The following is an 18,423-nucleotide window of genomic DNA, read 5'->3' on the forward strand; positions in this document are numbered from 1 at the left end:
AGAAACCAAACAGCATTTTTAAAGAATATTGTATTTGTTTTATTAAAACTGGATCCACAGACAAGCATATTTCTTTAAAATGCTGCAGAACTTCATTGATGACGTTCAGGAGTGACTTGACCTAATTTCTCCTGTCGTCACTCCAGTCTCACGTGACAGTTATAGCTGAGCTTATCAGAACATGTAAAGTACAAAACTATGGCATATTCAGTAAGACACAACATTTATGTTTCAAATAGATTATAGACAGAATAGGCCTACAATTAATCCTCTAGTCATGTCCATTCTTATACATCGACATACCAATGTTCTGAATGTTGCACCACACTGAATATGCTGCAGAAGGAAAAAAAACAGCTTATTGCCACAAAGTAGAGCCCCCAACCTTCCCCACCCCAAATAACAACCAGTCCCCACAACAAAATGTTGAAGCAACTACCTCACCTTGACAATCATAATATAGTTTCAGCCCCCTGCCCACATCCAATATAATCTATTACAGTGTTCTTCCTTCCTGATTCTAGGCAAATACAGGGGTCCGGGGCTTTGTGCCAGCCCAGCTCTAACACACCTGAATCATCTAATCCAGGGTTAAATTAATAATTGATTAGTTGCAACAGGTGTGAGTGATGAGCTAGACTAAACCCTGCACGCCCAGTGGATCCCCATGGCCAGGTTTGAGTAAACACTGACCTACTATAACCCATCTGTGGTAAAATGGGAGTATACAGGTTTTCCCTGCACTGCCAAAGATCAATGTCATGGATCTTTGACTCAAAAGCAACAAGAGCAAAAACATCTGCTTCCCAGACAATACAACACCTTCAGATATTCAGGGATATTTAGCAGGATGCTATGTTCAGAAGGTTGCAGATAGAAATATGATCCATAGAGTCAACACAACTCTTTATTCTACATAACAGAAAATAATGTCGCTTCTGCACAATACATTTCTACATGAACATTCTGGGATATTTCACTCTCCTGAACAAGCCCCAAGTGTCTCACCTTGAGCTTATGCATACTGTATATTAACTAGTTGGTCATATCAATTGCAAAGGTGTCAAAAAAATGGGTCAAATAAGGGACATACTGTTGCATAAACACCAGTCTGCATCTCTCAAATGCCGGTCCCAGTTTTGTTACTTTATACATCCCATCCACTGACTAGAGACAGACAGACCTCTCTGGCTAGTGCATGGCTAGTAGTTGCTGTTGACCAAGCTGGGTGGAGTAATCCATAACAAATTATTTGCTTACGCAGTGATTAGAAAATAAATCAAACTTGACATCATCAACCCTATGATCTTTGAAAGGTCTAGAGTCCAAAACAGATACAACAGTAAGAAGCACATAAAGATGGAAATAACAGATGGGGTAACAGGGTAAAACATTATTTTTAAATAATAGGGATCCAATTTGTACTCAGACTTTTAATGAAATCTACCAAGAGTCTCATTTCCAAGGAGTGACTGTTTTGCTGTCTCTGTGCTGAAATAACAGTGCAACAGGAAGTCACAGGGGGAAGGTTTGAGGTGTTACACAACTCGGCGCACTTCGAAGAACCTCTTCAGGTAGTAGATCTGTCCCAGAGTCATTGCCACCAGAACCAGGGCTTCGAAGAACGACCAGAGAACCACCCTGCTGTTTGTGTTGTCATTGACTGGATGGAAAGAAAACAGAAAACAATGACTAATAAGTTCAAGACTGGCTGTCAGCACTAAACACTGCAGTACACACAACAATTAAGTTAACAGGTTCTTAACTACAGTCTATTCTGACACCATTTTATTTAATGTGTGGCATGTGTGTAACTCACTGGCTCTGTGTATCCTCTCCCGGACCTCCATGTACTCCTGTTCATGCTTGACGGCCGTCATGGCAACCGCCAGCTCGTTGATCATCTCCTCCAGCTTGTTCTGGTGAGCTGGAACAGAACACACAACCAATCAATTAGGATAATTGTAGAATCCACAACACTAGTGAAAACTACATGCATATTAGAGTAAAAAATAAAGGCAACTTCCAAACAAAGTTGTACTTTGTCATATAAAAAGAACTAGTAATGTATTGTAGAGCAATGTCTTAGATGTCTCAAATCATGCACACAACATATTCCTGCATCTATAAATTGTGAGGGGTTATTCCAGGCAACATATACTAATGTAACTAAGTGGTGATTTGTGAGCATTAGATTGCACTGAAAAACTCATTCAACTTAGGTTAGAGGAAACCGAATGCATTTGGGCAAACATAATTCCAGGCGAGGCGAGAACCCTACCATCCCAACTCTCTCCACCTGGGTGAAGCGAAAGCCAGTCAAACCCAGTCAAAAGGATGAAGAGAAAGATACAACAATAGAACCATAAAGAAAAGAGGAATAGTATGTGAAAACAGAAATGTGATAATCCGTTATAGCAATTGGCAAATATGAAGAGCTTAAAAGTAGATTTCACGATATGATGTAGATTCAGAAAAAGTCAACAGCATAGTAGGTAAATCTCCGCAACAACTAAGAGCATTGAAGCGCAAAGCTCAACTTCTCTGCTGTTTTGGTGCCCTGGCTACCACGCTGTCACTAGCAGGAAGCGAACCTGTGCACATGCGCAGATACTGTGTGACCATGTGAAAACAAAGTCATACATCTCGCTCATCTCAATATCTGCAGTGCTGCTCATGGCAGCGTCATTTCACTGGGTCTGCTTTTCATTCGCACACACACTAAAGCCTACCTTCCGTCTCCATGTCCTGTCCCTTTGGTGCCTCTCCGATGTCGATGGTGAACATGACGATCTTGGGTGTCATGGTGGACATCTTGTTGCTGAAGCAGAACTTGTAGGTCCCGTCCATATGAGCTGCCACGGAATACTTTCCACTGGACTCTCGATCTCCTTTGTAGATCTGCTTGCCATCAGGTCCTGTTATCTACATAGTATACAATATCATACACATATTAGCTAACTCATGTTGGAACATAGTTGTGGTGTGCTAGACAATATTTTTTGTCTGGACCGTTGTTGCAACATATTTCATTCAGTGGTTGGTGGATTGGGGCAGTCTGCACCACACTTGTGAAATCCCTTAAAAATATGGATCTTATTTGCTTGACTACAATTCTCAACTATATGGTGGTGAATACATCATGTGGTGGAGCAGTACCTATAGGCAGCTGTCAAACAAATGTGGATGACCTGTTTTATGTTATGTGACACTTACAGCTGTTAGGAATGGCAGCGAGTAGTTAGCTAACTTAACTTCCTGTATCACTAATTGGGCCAGATAAGTAAAATCAAGAGGCGAACTGGCTAGTTAGTTAGCTACCAACTAAGCTAAAAATAATTGATCACAACCAGCAGTGGGTTAACTTTAAACTACAAAGAACATAAACTATACGAAATGGCATGCAAGTTGGCTTGTGACTAGCAATTAAGCTAACTGGCTAGCTACAATAGCCATCTCGCTAGCCACCCCCCACCACCTTTGCGCAAGTCAAACCAAATCAATCACAAAAGCACAAATACCATCTCACCTCAACGTCAATGTCCAAAAAGCCCCCCTCAGCAACTTCAAACATTAGGCCCATCTTGGTTCCCGAGTTAACCCGCTCATGGAAGCACTCATCTGCATGGGCGTCTATACTAACGAAGTAGCCGGACGCTGTGGCAGACATGAACACAAGAAGAACAACGATCTCTGAAGCAGTGAACATGCTTAGATTTTAGCTAGCGTTACGTGACAATTGTAGATTCTCTGTGTACCAGCGATTTCAAATATCCCCTAAAATTGCACATGTATCGCAGCAGGAGGCTCAGAACAAGCACAAATTAGAGGATATTTTGTAAACTTCCTAGCTAGCTTCGGCGAGATTGCCACGTAAGGATTTAAACGGGAAAAAGCGAGGGTCAAACTTAGTCAGCACTATGCAATTGAAAAAAACAAAGTGTCGCATGTCTGGTGACGTTTCAACAATCGACTCGCTCTCTGAAGTCTCCGGGCTGAGGCCTATGGACTTTTTGTTGTTGTAAAAAATTCCAATCGAAACATTTTCCCGTTTTGAGCGGAGTCTGGACCTTATGAGGCATTTTTGCTGGGAGTAGACTGCCGAAGACACACACAATAGTTGGAAAAGCCAGCGCGAGGAAACAAGGTTTGAAAAAATGACATCTCGGAGGTAAGGACTGATCATGGAAAGCAATCTGATGGAAACTAGGTATCCAACTAACTAGCCTGTCGGCTAACATTAGCCTAGAACTGTTTACATTTTCAAGATAATCCCATTGATGATGAATGTATGTGATCGTCAGTTAACGACCTAAAACAAGTCGTATTTGACAAGGATGTGCCTTGTCGGTGTTTTGGAGCCAGCAACATTACGGTAACTAGTATGTGGTAATGTTAACTAGGTTCTTTATTGGGCAATGGGCATCCGTGAAATTGAAGCCCACAATGCAGTTACCTTTTAAATTCTGTGTGTGAGCTATTCACAAGCTATCTGCCCATAACATTTTTGGAGACGTGTTTAGTTATCAATTATAAATATGAATGCTTAGCTAACAATTGCTAATAAGCAAACAAGAAAATCTAGCTAACTAGCTACCATTGGGGGACCTAGCTGTCAGTTCCAGCTGAGAAGCCAAGGGGGTTCAATGCATCTGGTTCAGTTTGAACGACAGGCTTGTATACTCTTTGGAAAGATACCAACCTCAATATACTCAGTAAATGGATACAGACTTCAATTGTTCAATGTCAATCCCTATACACGTGATTTTCTGATTAAATCAGGATTCTGATAATTCTCACATCATCCTTTAGTCGCACATTGATGTGGGGGAGGGTCAAAATCAATCTTCTTTATCCTGATTTGCATTGTTGTGCCCATGACATCTGAGTACAAGTTATACAGCTGTACTATTGAGAGCATCTTGTCTGGCTGCATCTCCGCTTGGTATGGCAATAGCCCCGCCCTCAATCGTTTGGCGCAACAGAGGGTGGTGCGAACAGCAAGGGAACCTCACTGGGGCTGAGCTCCCTCCTTCTGTGGGGTTTATCGGCAGGATGGCATCCAACGTCATGGTACATTACCGCCACCTATGGTACTGGAGTGTGCCAGAGACCGGGAGAACTAAATCCTACCTGCCAGCCCTGTTGCTCTTTTAAAAAAAAACACTATTTGAGACTATCTAATGACATTCTACTCACTATACTCAACTAATTTCCTGTATCCCTCATACTAGATCTGACTCTTTCCCTCAAACTGCCCACACTGTAGCAATACATGCTCCACGGTCTTCCTGGCAATAATCACACTTTCCTGTTGGATGCTTTCCCATCACATTTAAGGACGTATTCAACTAGCTGTGTCCCACCCTCAATCTTATAATAATAGCATCCTCTCTTTTGTCCCTTCTTGCCGACCTCCGACTTTCCTCTGTACTTGAAATAAATGCCCGCTCTTAGTATCTCCTCCACTGCTCCTTGCCATCTCTGCACCATCACTGTCCATATCAGGCTTTTTTGCCTCTGCCTTGCTCATTGAAACTACAACAAACAATTCTAAGTGCTTGGTTAGCCAGTACATGAACTGCCTCGTTCCCCTCCACCCCCACATGGGCTGGGACCCAAGTAAATATGATCTGTATACTCATCTGTCTAATCGGGTCATGGGTTTGTGGCTGAGTTCCCTCCCATCCAGGACCTCTATATCAGGCAGTGTGAAAGGAAGGCTGGAACATTTTTAAAAGACTCCAACAACCCAAGCCATAGACTGTTCTTTCTGCTTCCGCACGGCAAGCGGTACATCAAGTCTGACACCAACAGGCTCCTGAACATCTTCTATCCCCATGTCATAAGACTGCTAAATAGCTAACAACATTTCTACATGGACTATCCAGGTTGAACTTCTGTATTTTATTATAGTATTTGTTGTTGCATTGTCTCTATGCCCTACACACACATACTCCAACACACAGTGCATTCGGAAAGTATTCATATTCAGACCCCCTAGACCTTTTCCACATTGATGAGAAATAAGGTTGTAATGTAACAATCTACACAATACCCCATAGTTTTTCAAATTTATACAAATAAAAACTGAAATACAGTATTTACATAATTATTCAGACCTTTTACTCAGTACTTTGTTGAAACACCTCTGGAAGGGATTACAGCCTCAAGTCTTTTTGGGTATGACACTACAAGCTTGGCACACCTGTATTTGGGGAGTTTCTCCCATTCTCTGCAGATCCTCTCAAGCTCTATCAGGTTGGATGGGGAGCGTCGCTGTACAGCTATTTTCTGGTCTCTCCAGAGATGTTCAAGACTTGCCCCGAAGCCACTCCTGCGTTGTCTTGGCTGTGTGCTTAGGGTCATTGTCCTGTTTGAAGGTGAACCTTTGCCCCAGTGAGATCCTGAGTGCTCTGGAACAGGTGTTCACCTGGGATCTCTGTACTGGCCTGATTGGTAGAGTGCTGCAGATATGGTTGTTCTTCTGGAAGATTCTCCCATCTCCACAGAGGAACTCTGGAGCTCTGTCAGCGTAGACATCATGGTCACCTCCCTGACCAAGCCCCTTCTCTCCCGATTGCTCAGTTTGGCCAGGCGGCCGGCTCTAGGCAGTGTTGGTGGTTCCAAACTTCTCCATCATTCTTAAATGGAAGGCCACTGTGTTCTTGGGGACCTTCAATGCTACAGAATGTTTTGGGTACCCTTCCCCAGACCTGTGCCTCGACACAATCCTACCTCGGCGCTCTACAGACAATTCCTTCAACCCCATGGCTTGGTTTTTCCTCTGACATGCACTGTCAACTGTAGGACCTTATATAGACAGGTGTTTTGTGTGCCTTTCCAAATCATGTCCAATCAATTGAATTGAACACAGGTGGATGACAATCAAGTTGTACAAACATCTCAAGGATGATCAATGGAAACGGGGTGTACCTGAGCTACCTTTTTGAGTCTCATAGCAAAGTGTCAACTTATGTACTTATATAAACAAATATATATATATATATATTTAAACATTTTTAATACATTTACAAACATTTCTAAAAAATCTGTTTTTGCTTTGTCATTATGGGGTATTGTGTGTAGATTGAGGATTTTAAAATTCATTTTGGAATATGGCTGTAACTTAACATGTAGTGAAAGGGAAGGTGCCTGACTACTTTCCGAATGCACGAACACTCCATTTTCTCACACACACATAATATGCACATACATTTATACTGGCTCTACACACACACTCACATATAATCATCATATACGCATCTGCTACTGTGTTTATCATATATCCTGATACCTAGTTACCTTACCGTCTAGTTTCCCTGCACATTGTAAATATGGTACTGGAACTGACCCTGTATTCTATGCTTGCTTACTTTATCATGTTCATCTTATTATTACAACAAAAATGCATGTTTTTGTTATTTTTAATTTTACATTGTTATTGATTGCTGTATTGTTGGGGTTGGAGCTTACAAGAAAGGAATTTCACTGTACTTTTGCTTGTGACATTAAAACTTGACACTGCACACCGTTATATGCAGGCCACATATGTTCTCTAGGCAGCCAGTGATCTCTGTGATTTATGACTGCTCGTTATCTCCCAGAGGCTAAGTTGAGGGCCTTGAACCAAGTTGGGAAGATGACTCACTGGCAATTACAATAGAGTTATGATGAAATACAAATGAAACTATAGACAGGACAATGACAGCTACCTTGTTGTGAAAGCTGGTAATGGGTGTGGTGTGGTCCATGAATCTGTCGTGGCTGGAAATGTTTCTTTTGTTTTTAAGCTGTGTAGCCTATTTCTCCAAATGCACTTAGCTAGCTAGTTGACCTGTGATGATGTGGTGTTTAGGTGGTTCCACCCCAATATCACAGGGGTGGAGGCTGAGAACCTGCTGTTAACCCGGGGGGTGGACGGGAGCTTCCTGGCCCGACCCAGCAAGAGCAACCCTGGAGACTTCACCCTCTCTGTCAGGTGAGTTATTGTAGCACCAGACACAGGAGCTACCGTAGGCTGGGTTGACATTTTAGGAATAAATATCTATGGGGCCTATTTAGTTTAGTCAGGCTGACAGCATACAAGAAAACACTTTCCCAATTTATACTCTACCATTTCACTTTATTGTAATTGATTAGGCCAACTGAAGATAATGGCCTGGGTACCAGACTGTTTCAGCTTTAGATGAGGGGTGTGTTTTAATATTTCCTTTTTCTCTCAATCCTGTGTTCTCCTGGGCAGACGTAACGGAGCGGTCACCCACATTAAGATTCAGAACACCGGGGATTACTATGACCTGTACGGGGGGGAGAAGTTTGCCACCCTGGCTGAGCTGGTTCAGTACTACATGGAGCACCACGGCCAACTCAAGGAGAAGAATGGAGACGTCATCGAGCTCAAATACCCCCTCAACTGTGCTGACCCCACCTCTGAGAGGTGAGCTCTGACACTGAAACAACACGGTGTTTGTCTCTGCTTGTCTGTGTGTGTACCTCTCTAGCCTGAGTGTCAGTCCGTCTCTGCTTCAGCCACCAACCCAGTGGATGTGATGGCTATGTCAGTGGAGTTCTATAAACTGTGTGTGTGTCCCAGGTGGTTCCATGGTCACCTGTCAGGCCGGGAGGCTGAGAAGCTGCTGACAGAGAAGGGAAAGAACGGTAGTTTCCTGGTCAGAGAGAGCCAGAGCCACCCTGGAGACTTCGTTCTGTCTGTCCGCACCGGCGACGACAAGACGGACAGCAGCGACAACAAGCCCAAGGTGACACATGTCATGATCCGCTGCCAGGTAAAGGATTATTTCCTTTTTTTGGTCCTTTTTTTTACACCCCTCCCTCCCTCCCTCCCTTCCTCCTTCCCTCCCTTCCTCCTTCCCTTCCTCCCTCCTTCCCTTCCTCCTTCCCTCCCTCCCTCCCTCCCTCCCTCCCTCCCTCCCTCCCTCCCTCCCTCCCTCCCTCCCTCCCTCCCTCCCTCCCTCCCTCCCCTCCCTCCCTCCCTCCCCTCCCTCCCACCCTCCCTCCCCTCCCCTCCCCTCCCCTCCCCTCCCTCCCTCCTTCCCTTCCTCCTTCCCTCCCTCCCTCCCTCCCTCCCTCCCTCCCTCCCTCCCTCCCTCCCTCCCCTCCCCTCCCCTCCTTCCCTCCCTCCCCTCCCTCCCCTCCTCCCTCCCTCCCTCCCCTCCCTCCTTCCCTCCCTCCCTCCCTCCCTCCCTCCTTCCCTCCCCTCCCTCGAGCTAAAGATGTGGCTTATGACCACAGATACACTACATGATATTTAAAATAGTCAAAGAGCCTCTCGCATATCTCTGTGGGTGAAGGGACGGTCCACATTGTGTGTGTTTCTCAGCATGACCTAAAGTATGACGTTGGTGGAGGAGAGAAGTTTGACTCTCTGACAGACCTGGTGGAGCACTATAAGAAGAACCCCATGGTGGAGACACTGGGCACGGTGCTGCAACTCAAACAGGTCGCTCTTCAGCCTGCTCTCTCTCTCTTGTCAGCAAGCTACATATCATTCCCCTGATCTTGATCATTTATGCCCTTTTTGTCTTTCAGAAGCTTTAATAATCCATAGATTTCTTGTTTCTAAACTTGTATGCGTCTTACCCCAGCCCCTGAACACCACGCGTATCAATGCAGCAGAGATAGAGAGCAGAGTGAGAGAGCTCAGTAAACTGGCCGAGGCCACGGACAAGGTCAAACAGGGCTTCTGGGAAGAGTTTGAGGTAAGAGACGCTCCATTGCGTTTCAAAATAAGTATTTAATGTAGTGTTGTTCTTATGTCAGGAAAAGTTTTTTTTTATACCGTTGTACATGCTCAAGCTACATTCTCACATGTCATCTGTCTGTCTCCCGATAACCTAGCCACGCTCCATATCTGAATTATTGAAATAGATTAAAGCAATACGTTGAGGATACATTTTTAAAGGGATACTTTGGGATTTTGACAATGATGCCCTTTATCTACTTCCACAGAGTCGGATGAACTCATGGATACAATATTTATGTCTCTGTGTGCAGCTTGAAGGAAGTTGTTACCTTGCGCTATTGCTAACTAGCATTAGCGCAATGACTGGAGTTCTATGGGTATCAGCTAGCATGCTAGGAGATACCCATAGACTTTTAACAAGTATCCCTTTTCCTTTGTCCCACCCAGACGTTGCAGCAGCAGGAGTGTAAGCTTCTCTACAGCCGTAAGGAGGGGCAGAGAGCTGAAAACAAGAACAAGAACCGATACAAGAACATCCTGCCCTGTGAGAGAACACACACATCATACCCTATCAAATATCACGACTGACTGACCCCCCACCCTGTTGTTGCAGCCTGGATATTGGTCTGATTTTAATCATGACTCTTCTCTCTTTCTCTCTCTTTCCCTCTCTAGTTGATCACACTCGTGTGGTGCTGAATGATGGGGATGGATCTGAGGCTGGCTCGGACTATATTAACGCCAATCTCATCATGGTAGTAACTGACATCATGGTAAACTCACTTCATTCTCAGGAAACACACACACCTGTCAGACACACACAATATGGTATCGAAATGACCTCACGGTAAACTCCACACACTTGCGTACAGCTCTATTTCAAGCACAATCTGCAATTTCCTGTATGTGACAGCTCTACGAAATACAAATGAATACGCAAGCTTACTGTTTGTCTTGTCGTTTCATTCATTGAGTGCGTGACATGGACTGCTAAGACAATTGCTGTATGTTACTTTGTTTGCGTTGCACTTAAGTCTGATTTCCTCAACACACTACTACATCCAGCGCCTGTCTCTGTGGAACTGTTCTTTCTCTCTAGCCGGAGTTGGAGTGGAAGTGTAACAGCACCAAGCTGAAGAAGTCGTACATCGCCACGCAGGGCTGTCTACAGAACACCATCAGTGACTTCTGGAGGATGGTCTTCCAGGAGAACTCCCGGGTCATCGTCATGACTACCAAGGAGGTGGAGAGGGGAAAGGTAACTGGCTGACTGCTGTTGTGGTTCTCCATTTCAAGCATCTCTGAAAACCAGGAGAGCTTCTTCATAGGTTTCAGTGTGAACTGCTGCTGTGGTTTTGGGGCAGAAGTATGCACGTCAATTGAGATACTTTGTCTCCCCACAGAGTAAGTGTGTGAAGTACTGGCCAGACATGTCATCTCTGAAGGAGTATGGAATCATGCGTGTCCGCAACGTCAAAGAGACGTCTGCTCACGACTACATCCTACGAGAACTCAAACTGTCCAAGGTTGGACAGGTAAGAGGAGGGACTGTTTTTTTTTTTTAAATTTTTTATTTTGTGTGTGTGTCCTTAGCTGTGTATGTGAGCATGCATGCTACTTCAAAATGTGTGTGTGTTTCAGGGTAACACAGAGCGGACAGTGTGGCAGTACCATTTCAGAGCGTGGCCGGACCATGGTGTCCCTACAGACCCCGGGGGTGTTCTGGACTTCCTAGAGGAGGTCAACCTCAAACAGGAGAGCATTCTAGAGGCTGGGCCCATAGTGGTGCACTGCAGGTACACACACACACACACACACACACACACACAGACACACAGACACAGTTATATGTACTGTTGCTCTCTAATTCCCTCTCTCTCTCTCTCTCCAGTGCTGGTATTGGACGGACAGGAACGTTCATAGTGATTGACATCCTCATTGACGTCATCAGGGAAAAAGGTGAGTGAAAATACTTCATCTATTTCTGCTACATGAGATCATTTCCATAAAGAAAGCTTCTGCCTTGTTCAGACCCCAAGGGTATCTGTGTCTACAGTCTAACCTCTTCTCTCTGTAGGAGTGGACTGTGACACAGACGTTCCTAGTCTAACCTCTTCTCTCTGTAGGAGTGGACTGTGACACAGACGTTCCTAGTCTAACCTCTTCTCTCTGTAGGAGTGGACTGTGACACAGACGTTCCTAGTCTAACCTCTTCTCTCTGTAGGAGTGGACTGTGACACAGACGTTCCTAGTCTCTCTTCTCTCTGTAGGAGTGGACTGTGACATAGACGTTCCTAGTCTCTCTTCTCTCTGTAGGAGTGGACTGTGACACAGACGTTCCTAGTCTAACCTCTTCCTTCTCTGTAGGAGTGGACTGTGACACAGACGTTCCTAGTCTAACCTCTTCCTTCTCTGTAGGAGTGGACTGTGACACAGACGTTCCTAGTCTAACCTCTTCCTTCTCTGTAGGAGTGGACTGTGACACAGACGTTCCTAGTCTAACCTCTTCCTTCTCTGTAGGAGTGGACTGTGACACAGACGTTCCTAGTCTCTCTTCTCTCTGTAGGAGTGGACTGTGACACAGACGTTCCTAGTCTAACCTCTTCTGTCTCTGTAGGAGTGGACTGTGACACAGACGTTCCTAGTCTAACCTCTTCTGTCTCTGTAGGAGTGGACTGTGACACAGACGTTCCTAGTCTAACCTCTTCTCTCTGTAGGAGTGGACTGTGACACAGACGTTCCTAGTCTCTCTTCTCTCTGTAGGAGTGGACTGTGACACAAACGTTCCTAGTCTCTCTTCTCTCTGTAGGAGTGGACTGTGACACAGACGTTCCTAGTCTCTCTTCTCTCTGTAGGAGTGGACTGTGACACAGACGTTCCTAGTCTAACCTCTTCTGTCTCTGTAGGAGTGGACTGTGACACAGACGTTCCTAGTCTAACCTCTTCTGTCTCTGTAGGAGTGGACTGTGACACAGACGTTCCTAGTCTCTCTTCTCTCTGTAGGAGTGGACTGTGACACAGACGTTCCTAGTCTCTCTTCTCTCTGTAGGAGTGGACTGTGACACAGACGTTCCTAGTCTAACCTCTTCTGTCTCTGTAGGAGTGGACTGTGACACAGACGTTCCTAGTCTAACCTCTTCTCTCTGTAGGAGTGGACTGTGACACAGACGTTCCTAGTCTCTCTTCTCTCTGTAGGAGTGGACTGTGACATAAACGTTCCTAGTCTCTCTTCTCTCTGTAGGAGTGGACTGTGACATAAACGTTCCTAGTCTCTCTTCTCTCTGTAGGAGTGGACTGTGACACAGACGTTCCTAGTCTAACCTCTTCTGTCTCTGTAGGAGTGGACTGTGACACAGACGTTCCTAGTCTAACCTCTTCTGTCTCTGTAGGAGTGGACTGTGACATAGACGTTCCTAGTCTAAAGCCTCTTCTGTCTCTGTAGGAGTGGACTGTGACACAGACGTTCCTAGTCTAACCTCTTCTGTCTCTGTAGGAGTGGACTGTGACACAGACGTTCCTAGTCTAACCTCTTCTGTCTCTGTAGGAGTGGACTGTGACATAGACGTTCCTAGTCTAACCTCTTCTGTCTCTGTAGGAGTGGACTGTGACACAGACGTTCCTAGTCTAACCTCTTCTGTCTCTGTAGGAGTGGACTGTGACATAGACGTTCCTAAGAGCATCCAGATGGTTCGTTCCCAGCGGTCTGGGATGGTTCAGACTGAGGCCCAGTACAGGTTCATCTACATGGCTGTCCAGCACTACATAGAGACACTGCAGAGACGCATAGAGGAGGAACAGGTGCGTGTGTGTCCCGTGTGTGCGTGTCCGTGAAAGTCTTTCTTTAACATCCTTCCTCTCTCTAACAGAAGAGTAAGATAAAGGGGAGGGAGTACACCAACATTAAGTATTCTCTATCTGACCTGACTGGTGGAGACCAGCTGCAGAGCCCTCTGCCTCCCTGCACCCCCAGCCCCACCTGTGCAGAGTGAGTACCTACCAACTAGCAGCTACTACACAGAGTATACAACCTAAACAAGAACACCTGCTCTTTCCATGTCATAGACTGACCAGATGAATCCAGTTGAAAGCTATGATTCCTTATTGATGTCACTTGTTAAATATATTTTGGTGGCTTTGAACGGGGTATGGCAGTAGTTGTCGGGCGCACCAGTTTATGTCAAGAACTGCAACGCTGCTGGGTTTTTCACACTCAACAGTTTCCCGTATGTATCAAGAATGGTCCACCATGGCCTCCCGGGTGGCGCAGTGGTCTAAGGCACTGCATCGCAGTGCTAGCTGTGCCACCAGAGATTCTGGTTTCGAGCCCAGGCTCTGTCACAGCCGGCCGCGACCGGGAGGCCCATGGGGCGGCGCACAATTGGCCCAGCGTCGTCCGGGTTAGGGAGGGTTTGGCCGGCAGGGATATCCTTGTCTCATCGCGCACTAGCGACTCCAGTTGCGGGCCGGGCGCTGTGCATGCTGACCAGGTCGCCAGGTGTACGGTGTTTCCTCCGACACATTGGTGCGGCTGGCTTCTGGGTTGGATGTGCATTGTGTTAAGAAGCAGTTGGGTTGTGTTTCGGAGGACGCTTGGCTCTCGACCTTCGCCTCTCCCAAGTCTGTACGGAAGTTGCAGCGATGAGACAAGACTGTAACTACTACCAATTGGATACCAAGAAATTGGTGAGAAAGAAGGGGTAAAAAGAATGATCCACCAGCCAAAGGACATCCAGCCAACTTGACACAACTGTGTCATTGTCGTCAACATGGGCCAGCGTCCCTGTGGAAAGATTTCCACACTTATAGAGTTCGTGCTCTGACAAATTGGGCTGTTCTGAAGGCAAAAGGGGGGTGCAACTGAATATTAGGAAGGTGTTTCTAATTTTTGGTATACTCTGTGTATAATCAAACTAGTGCTCAGCTAGTCAGCTTCAGTTGAGAAATACCTTGGCTGATGTGTTTCTCTCGGGGTGTGTGTGTGTGTGTGTGTGTGTGTGTAGAATGAGGGAGGACTGCTCCAGAGTGTATGAGAACGTCGGTCTGATGCAGCAGCAGAAGAGCTACAGATGAGATTACCCTTTGACCCCAATGCTGTCCCAGGTAACTACAGGAACTATGTCTTGAGTTCATGTTGTGGTTGGATCTTTTGGAACTAACTTATTTTTTAAAAATATTTGTTTTGTTATTTGTAAATGACCTGACATCTCTCTCCCTTTGCCTCTCTCAGGAATTACATTTTTTTGCCAGCCGCACCTGAACGCCTGAGACGTGATCACAATTACTACAATGAAAAGAAGAAAATGTAAAATTACGAAAAACTAAAATCTGAGAGAGGTCTACAAGAGAACTGAGATTAACGGAGGGGTTTTTGTTCCCTCTCTCCTTCTCATCCCTCTCTCTCTAGGAACAGTAGCCGTCTCGTCCCCTTATAAACCACTGTGAATATCTGGAGAGCCCTAACGAGCTTAATGACCGAACTTAATAACAAGCCTAAACCCCTAAACTAAAGCTCAGCCTGAGTTTAAACCTGTCTCAGACCAGACCCAGGCTGAGACTAGCGGCACTCTGCTCACCAGAGGGAGAACAACCTAGCTAACCTGTTCTGTTTGTCTTTGCTCCACTCTCTCTCCCTTTTTTGCCATGAATTGTTGTATTTTTTCTTATTAACTAAAGGAAAGAAACACGTAGCTAGTTTGTTTTGGGAGCTAGTGAGATGAGTGAGCCCTTCTCAGAGTTGAGAAAAAAGGCCTGTGCCAAAAACCAAAATGGTATCATCCAACGTCTCAGCCAATCAGTGGTTTCCCTCTGCCCGGCTAAACCATTTTTTGAGAAAAAAGGGATATTTCCAGTGATAATGTTAAGTGTCATGTTTTCTGTTACTGAAGGAAGAATTCTGGGTATTGTAGTCTCTAACTTCCCAGTGGATTACTATTCAGTATGTTGGGGAGGATATTGGTTTTGCCTTTTAAAGACATTTTATAATTTTTTTATGTTTTTTTTATTTCATGTTTTTGTTGACATGTTTTTTGTTGTTGCCACACTATGTAATACTGTCTCCCTTAATTACCATTCCTCACACTGATGTCCTTAACGCAGCATTCCCATAGCAAAGTAATGGCTACAGCCCAAGCCATGTACCCTGGGGGGAGATGTTGGCTAGAACTCTGTTTCCCTGGGTGCCTTGTGGTCCCACTAAGCTCTAATGTGGGGTCTGAGGGTAGTTGGTAGTTTCTGGAGGTTTGGTGGGGTAGCCTCTCCTCATACTGTATGTAAGTCCTGTTTTGACAACAAACGTTAGAAGAGTTGTCTACAGCACAGACAGTAGGGGACGAGGCAATAGGTTGGGTGCTTCCTCCCAGGCTCTTCTGTGTCAAAGTTACTATGGAAACGGTTTCAGAGTTTCTGGGGTAACTTGTTCTTTATGCCAGTCCGCAGCAGGCATCGCCACTGAAGCGTAGCTGCCCCCCCCCCAAAAAAAAAGTTTTACATTTCTTTATTTTCTAAACAAACATCGTAATGAAACTATTACATTTTGTGCTTCTTCTGTTCTTTTTAAAGATGAATGCCTGTTGTGTACTTTTGAAGCACCACATGAACCTAACTTTCTCTGTTTCGAGAAGCTACCCACATTTGTTATCTCTGGCAATTTTAGTATTCATTGTTGTGGTTGTCATGGAAACTACAGGCCCACTGTTGTTTGGCTGAATTTGGTCAAGGACACACAGTTGGAGTCAGTTGCAAATTCCTTTGTTCTACATTGGTGTTACACAGTTGAATGTGCAGTTTTCAGTCTCTCCGTTTATTATTTTGTTAAGTGCATCACACTTAACCACATTACTTTCTCAGTCTGTTGTCCATATGGAAATAAGTGCTTATTGTCTACTACAGTATTCTGGAAAGGGTTGTTTTCCAGGTTGATACAATCATTTAATATATGTGTTTTGTATGTACTTTATCATGGTAACAATCTAACATATAACGTTAGCTTTTTTTCACCAACACACTCCTTCCATTCTACACATGATTACTGGTTAAAACCCTTTGTCTTTGTTTGGCATTGCACCTTATTCCCAATGTAATGCTATGCACACTTTTTGTCCAGAGCCTTATGAGGACAGAAGTATTAACCTATATAGGGAATAGGGTGCCATTTCAGATCAGCCCTTTGTGTAACGCAGGTAGGGTTGAGGAGGAAGTTGTTTTGGTCTTGAGAATGTAACTCTGGACATACTAATTTTCCACACTTTTTCTCAGAAGTGTGCACTTGTTCACTCCCCCTCATGATTTAAACACTATTGGATTGGTCGATGTAAGTTTGCCGTCCTTAGCAACGAGGGAGGACTAGAACACCCCTTTTCTCAGCCTCTCTGGGGCTCCAGGTTACCCCTAACCACTGATCTAGGATCAGCTGTGCTGGGAAACACTTTAGATCGGTGTCTTCATCCTTTTCTTGTGTATCAGAGCAGTTATTGTTCTTCTGAATGGTTTGTTTGTTTCTCTGCTGGGTGGAGACCCTCCATTGACTGAGTTAGGGGATCCTTAGTATCTGCTGTGTGTATTATACCCTTTCATTGTTGTGTGTGTGTGTGTGTGTGTGTGTGTGTGTGTGTTTGTTTGTCGAACACTAGTCTGGCCTGCTTCTGGTGTTTTTATGTATCGTGGTGTTAGGATTTGTGTGTGAAAGGATGTGTGTGTGTGTGTGTGTCCAGAGAATACTGCTGTTTCAGCTGCCTGCTCCTCAATGCCTGGTCTTCTCTTCTGATCATGATGAAACGGCGTCATCTCTTATTTCCTGTCTTTCTGTCACGTAAAGCATCTACATGCATAGATCTGACTCCCTATGCATTATACAGTATGTGTTGGTTATACTCTGTTTGACAAACCAGTGCTCTCAATACCTGAAAACACTTTGTCAACCGGAAAGCATAAAAAACACAACATTTTTTGAACTCAATGCGAAACAAACAAATTATATTTTTTAACTTGTATATTGTACATGAATATCTTGTGGAGGAGAATGTACTTACTAAACATATCTAATTGCCAATAAGATTTACTGTTTGTGTAATAATCCAGTAGCTCTCTACCCCATGTCATGGAGTTGGAGCTTTCTCACAAAGCTTGAGGTTTATCGTATTGTATTTCAATGCAGGTAACCATGGTAACTTCTTGATAACAATAATAAACGGCAAGCTCATGCCTCAGTCCCCCTCCTGTTGTTATTGGCAGATCACTCCAATGAATAGAATGACGTCACTTGATAGTTACACACTGATTAAAGAGTTAAAGCCCCCAAGCTTCAGTTCTGCATTTACAAGGATGTCTTTCTAGGTCGGGCTTGTTTCTATAGAACCATGCAGCCAAGTTGATGAAGCCCCCTGCTGAGTGGCAGTGTAGTGCTTTAATTTAAGAAACTGCACCTTGATGCTGAAACATGTTGGCTCTTAATGATAATAAACACTTTCCACTGATTATTTTCTCAGAGCTGTTGAATGCAGCACGGTAATGCTTACATTCAGTCAGCTGTGAAAACCTGCCAGCACTGTTGAGCAATCATTGATCTTGTGTCGTGCCCAGAACCAGGTGTAGGTGTGTGTGTTACTATCCTTGTGGGGACCAGAAGTCTTTACAAGGGAAAAAGTGGGCACATTTGCCAGTCCCCACAAGAAAAAGGCTGTTTTAGGGTTAGAGAAAATCACCCTGGTCTCATAGACTAG

General features: G+C 44.7%; 2 protein-coding genes across 5 annotated transcripts; one reads left to right on the top strand and one right to left on the bottom strand.

Moving 5' to 3' along the window:
* Window positions 1–15: 15 nt before the first annotated feature.
* On the bottom strand, window positions 16–3,908 carry LOC110537089 (transmembrane emp24 domain-containing protein 2). Of its 2 annotated transcripts, XM_021622855.1 has the most exons (5): window positions 3,530–3,908; window positions 2,733–2,925; window positions 2,282–2,299; window positions 1,820–1,927; window positions 16–1,663 (listed from the first exon to the last, which is right to left on the bottom strand). In XM_021622855.1, exons 1-5 carry the CDS (start codon window positions 3,707–3,709, stop codon window positions 1,539–1,541), a joined length of 624 nt encoding a protein of 207 aa, XP_021478530.1. In that variant the 5' UTR covers window positions 3,710–3,908; the 3' UTR covers window positions 16–1,538. The 2 variants fall into 2 exon arrangements, with proteins under 2 accessions (XP_021478530.1, XP_021478531.1); XM_021622856.1 differs by lacking the exon at window positions 2,282–2,299.
* Window positions 3,909–3,977: 69 nt separating this feature from the next.
* Window positions 3,978–17,910, top strand: ptpn11a (protein tyrosine phosphatase non-receptor type 11a). 3 transcript variants are annotated; one of them, XM_036937070.1, is made up of 16 exons: window positions 3,981–4,171; window positions 7,859–7,981; window positions 8,246–8,440; window positions 8,597–8,789; window positions 9,344–9,463; window positions 9,609–9,722; window positions 10,154–10,250; window positions 10,382–10,479; window positions 10,806–10,964; window positions 11,110–11,241; window positions 11,348–11,502; window positions 11,598–11,665; window positions 13,353–13,504; window positions 13,573–13,691; window positions 14,707–14,806; window positions 14,934–17,910. In XM_036937070.1, exons 1-15 carry the CDS (start codon window positions 4,158–4,160, stop codon window positions 14,774–14,776), a joined length of 1,809 nt encoding a protein of 602 aa, XP_036792965.1. In that variant the 5' UTR covers window positions 3,981–4,157; the 3' UTR covers window positions 14,777–14,806; window positions 14,934–17,910. The 3 variants fall into 3 exon arrangements, with proteins under 3 accessions (XP_036792967.1, XP_036792966.1, XP_036792965.1); XM_036937072.1 differs by lacking the exons at window positions 13,353–13,504; window positions 13,573–13,691; window positions 14,707–14,806; window positions 14,934–17,910 and adding an exon at window positions 11,977–13,103 and having other exon boundaries at window positions 3,978–4,171; XM_036937071.1 differs by lacking the exons at window positions 13,353–13,504; window positions 13,573–13,691; window positions 14,707–14,806; window positions 14,934–17,910 and adding an exon at window positions 11,784–11,923 and having other exon boundaries at window positions 3,978–4,171.
* The last annotated feature ends 513 nt before the right edge of the window (window positions 17,911–18,423 follow it).

Source organism: Oncorhynchus mykiss, chromosome 12, assembly GCF_013265735.2.
Source record: "Oncorhynchus mykiss isolate Arlee chromosome 12, USDA_OmykA_1.1, whole genome shotgun sequence".
NCBI classification, from domain to species: Eukaryota; Metazoa; Chordata; class Actinopteri; order Salmoniformes; family Salmonidae; genus Oncorhynchus; species Oncorhynchus mykiss.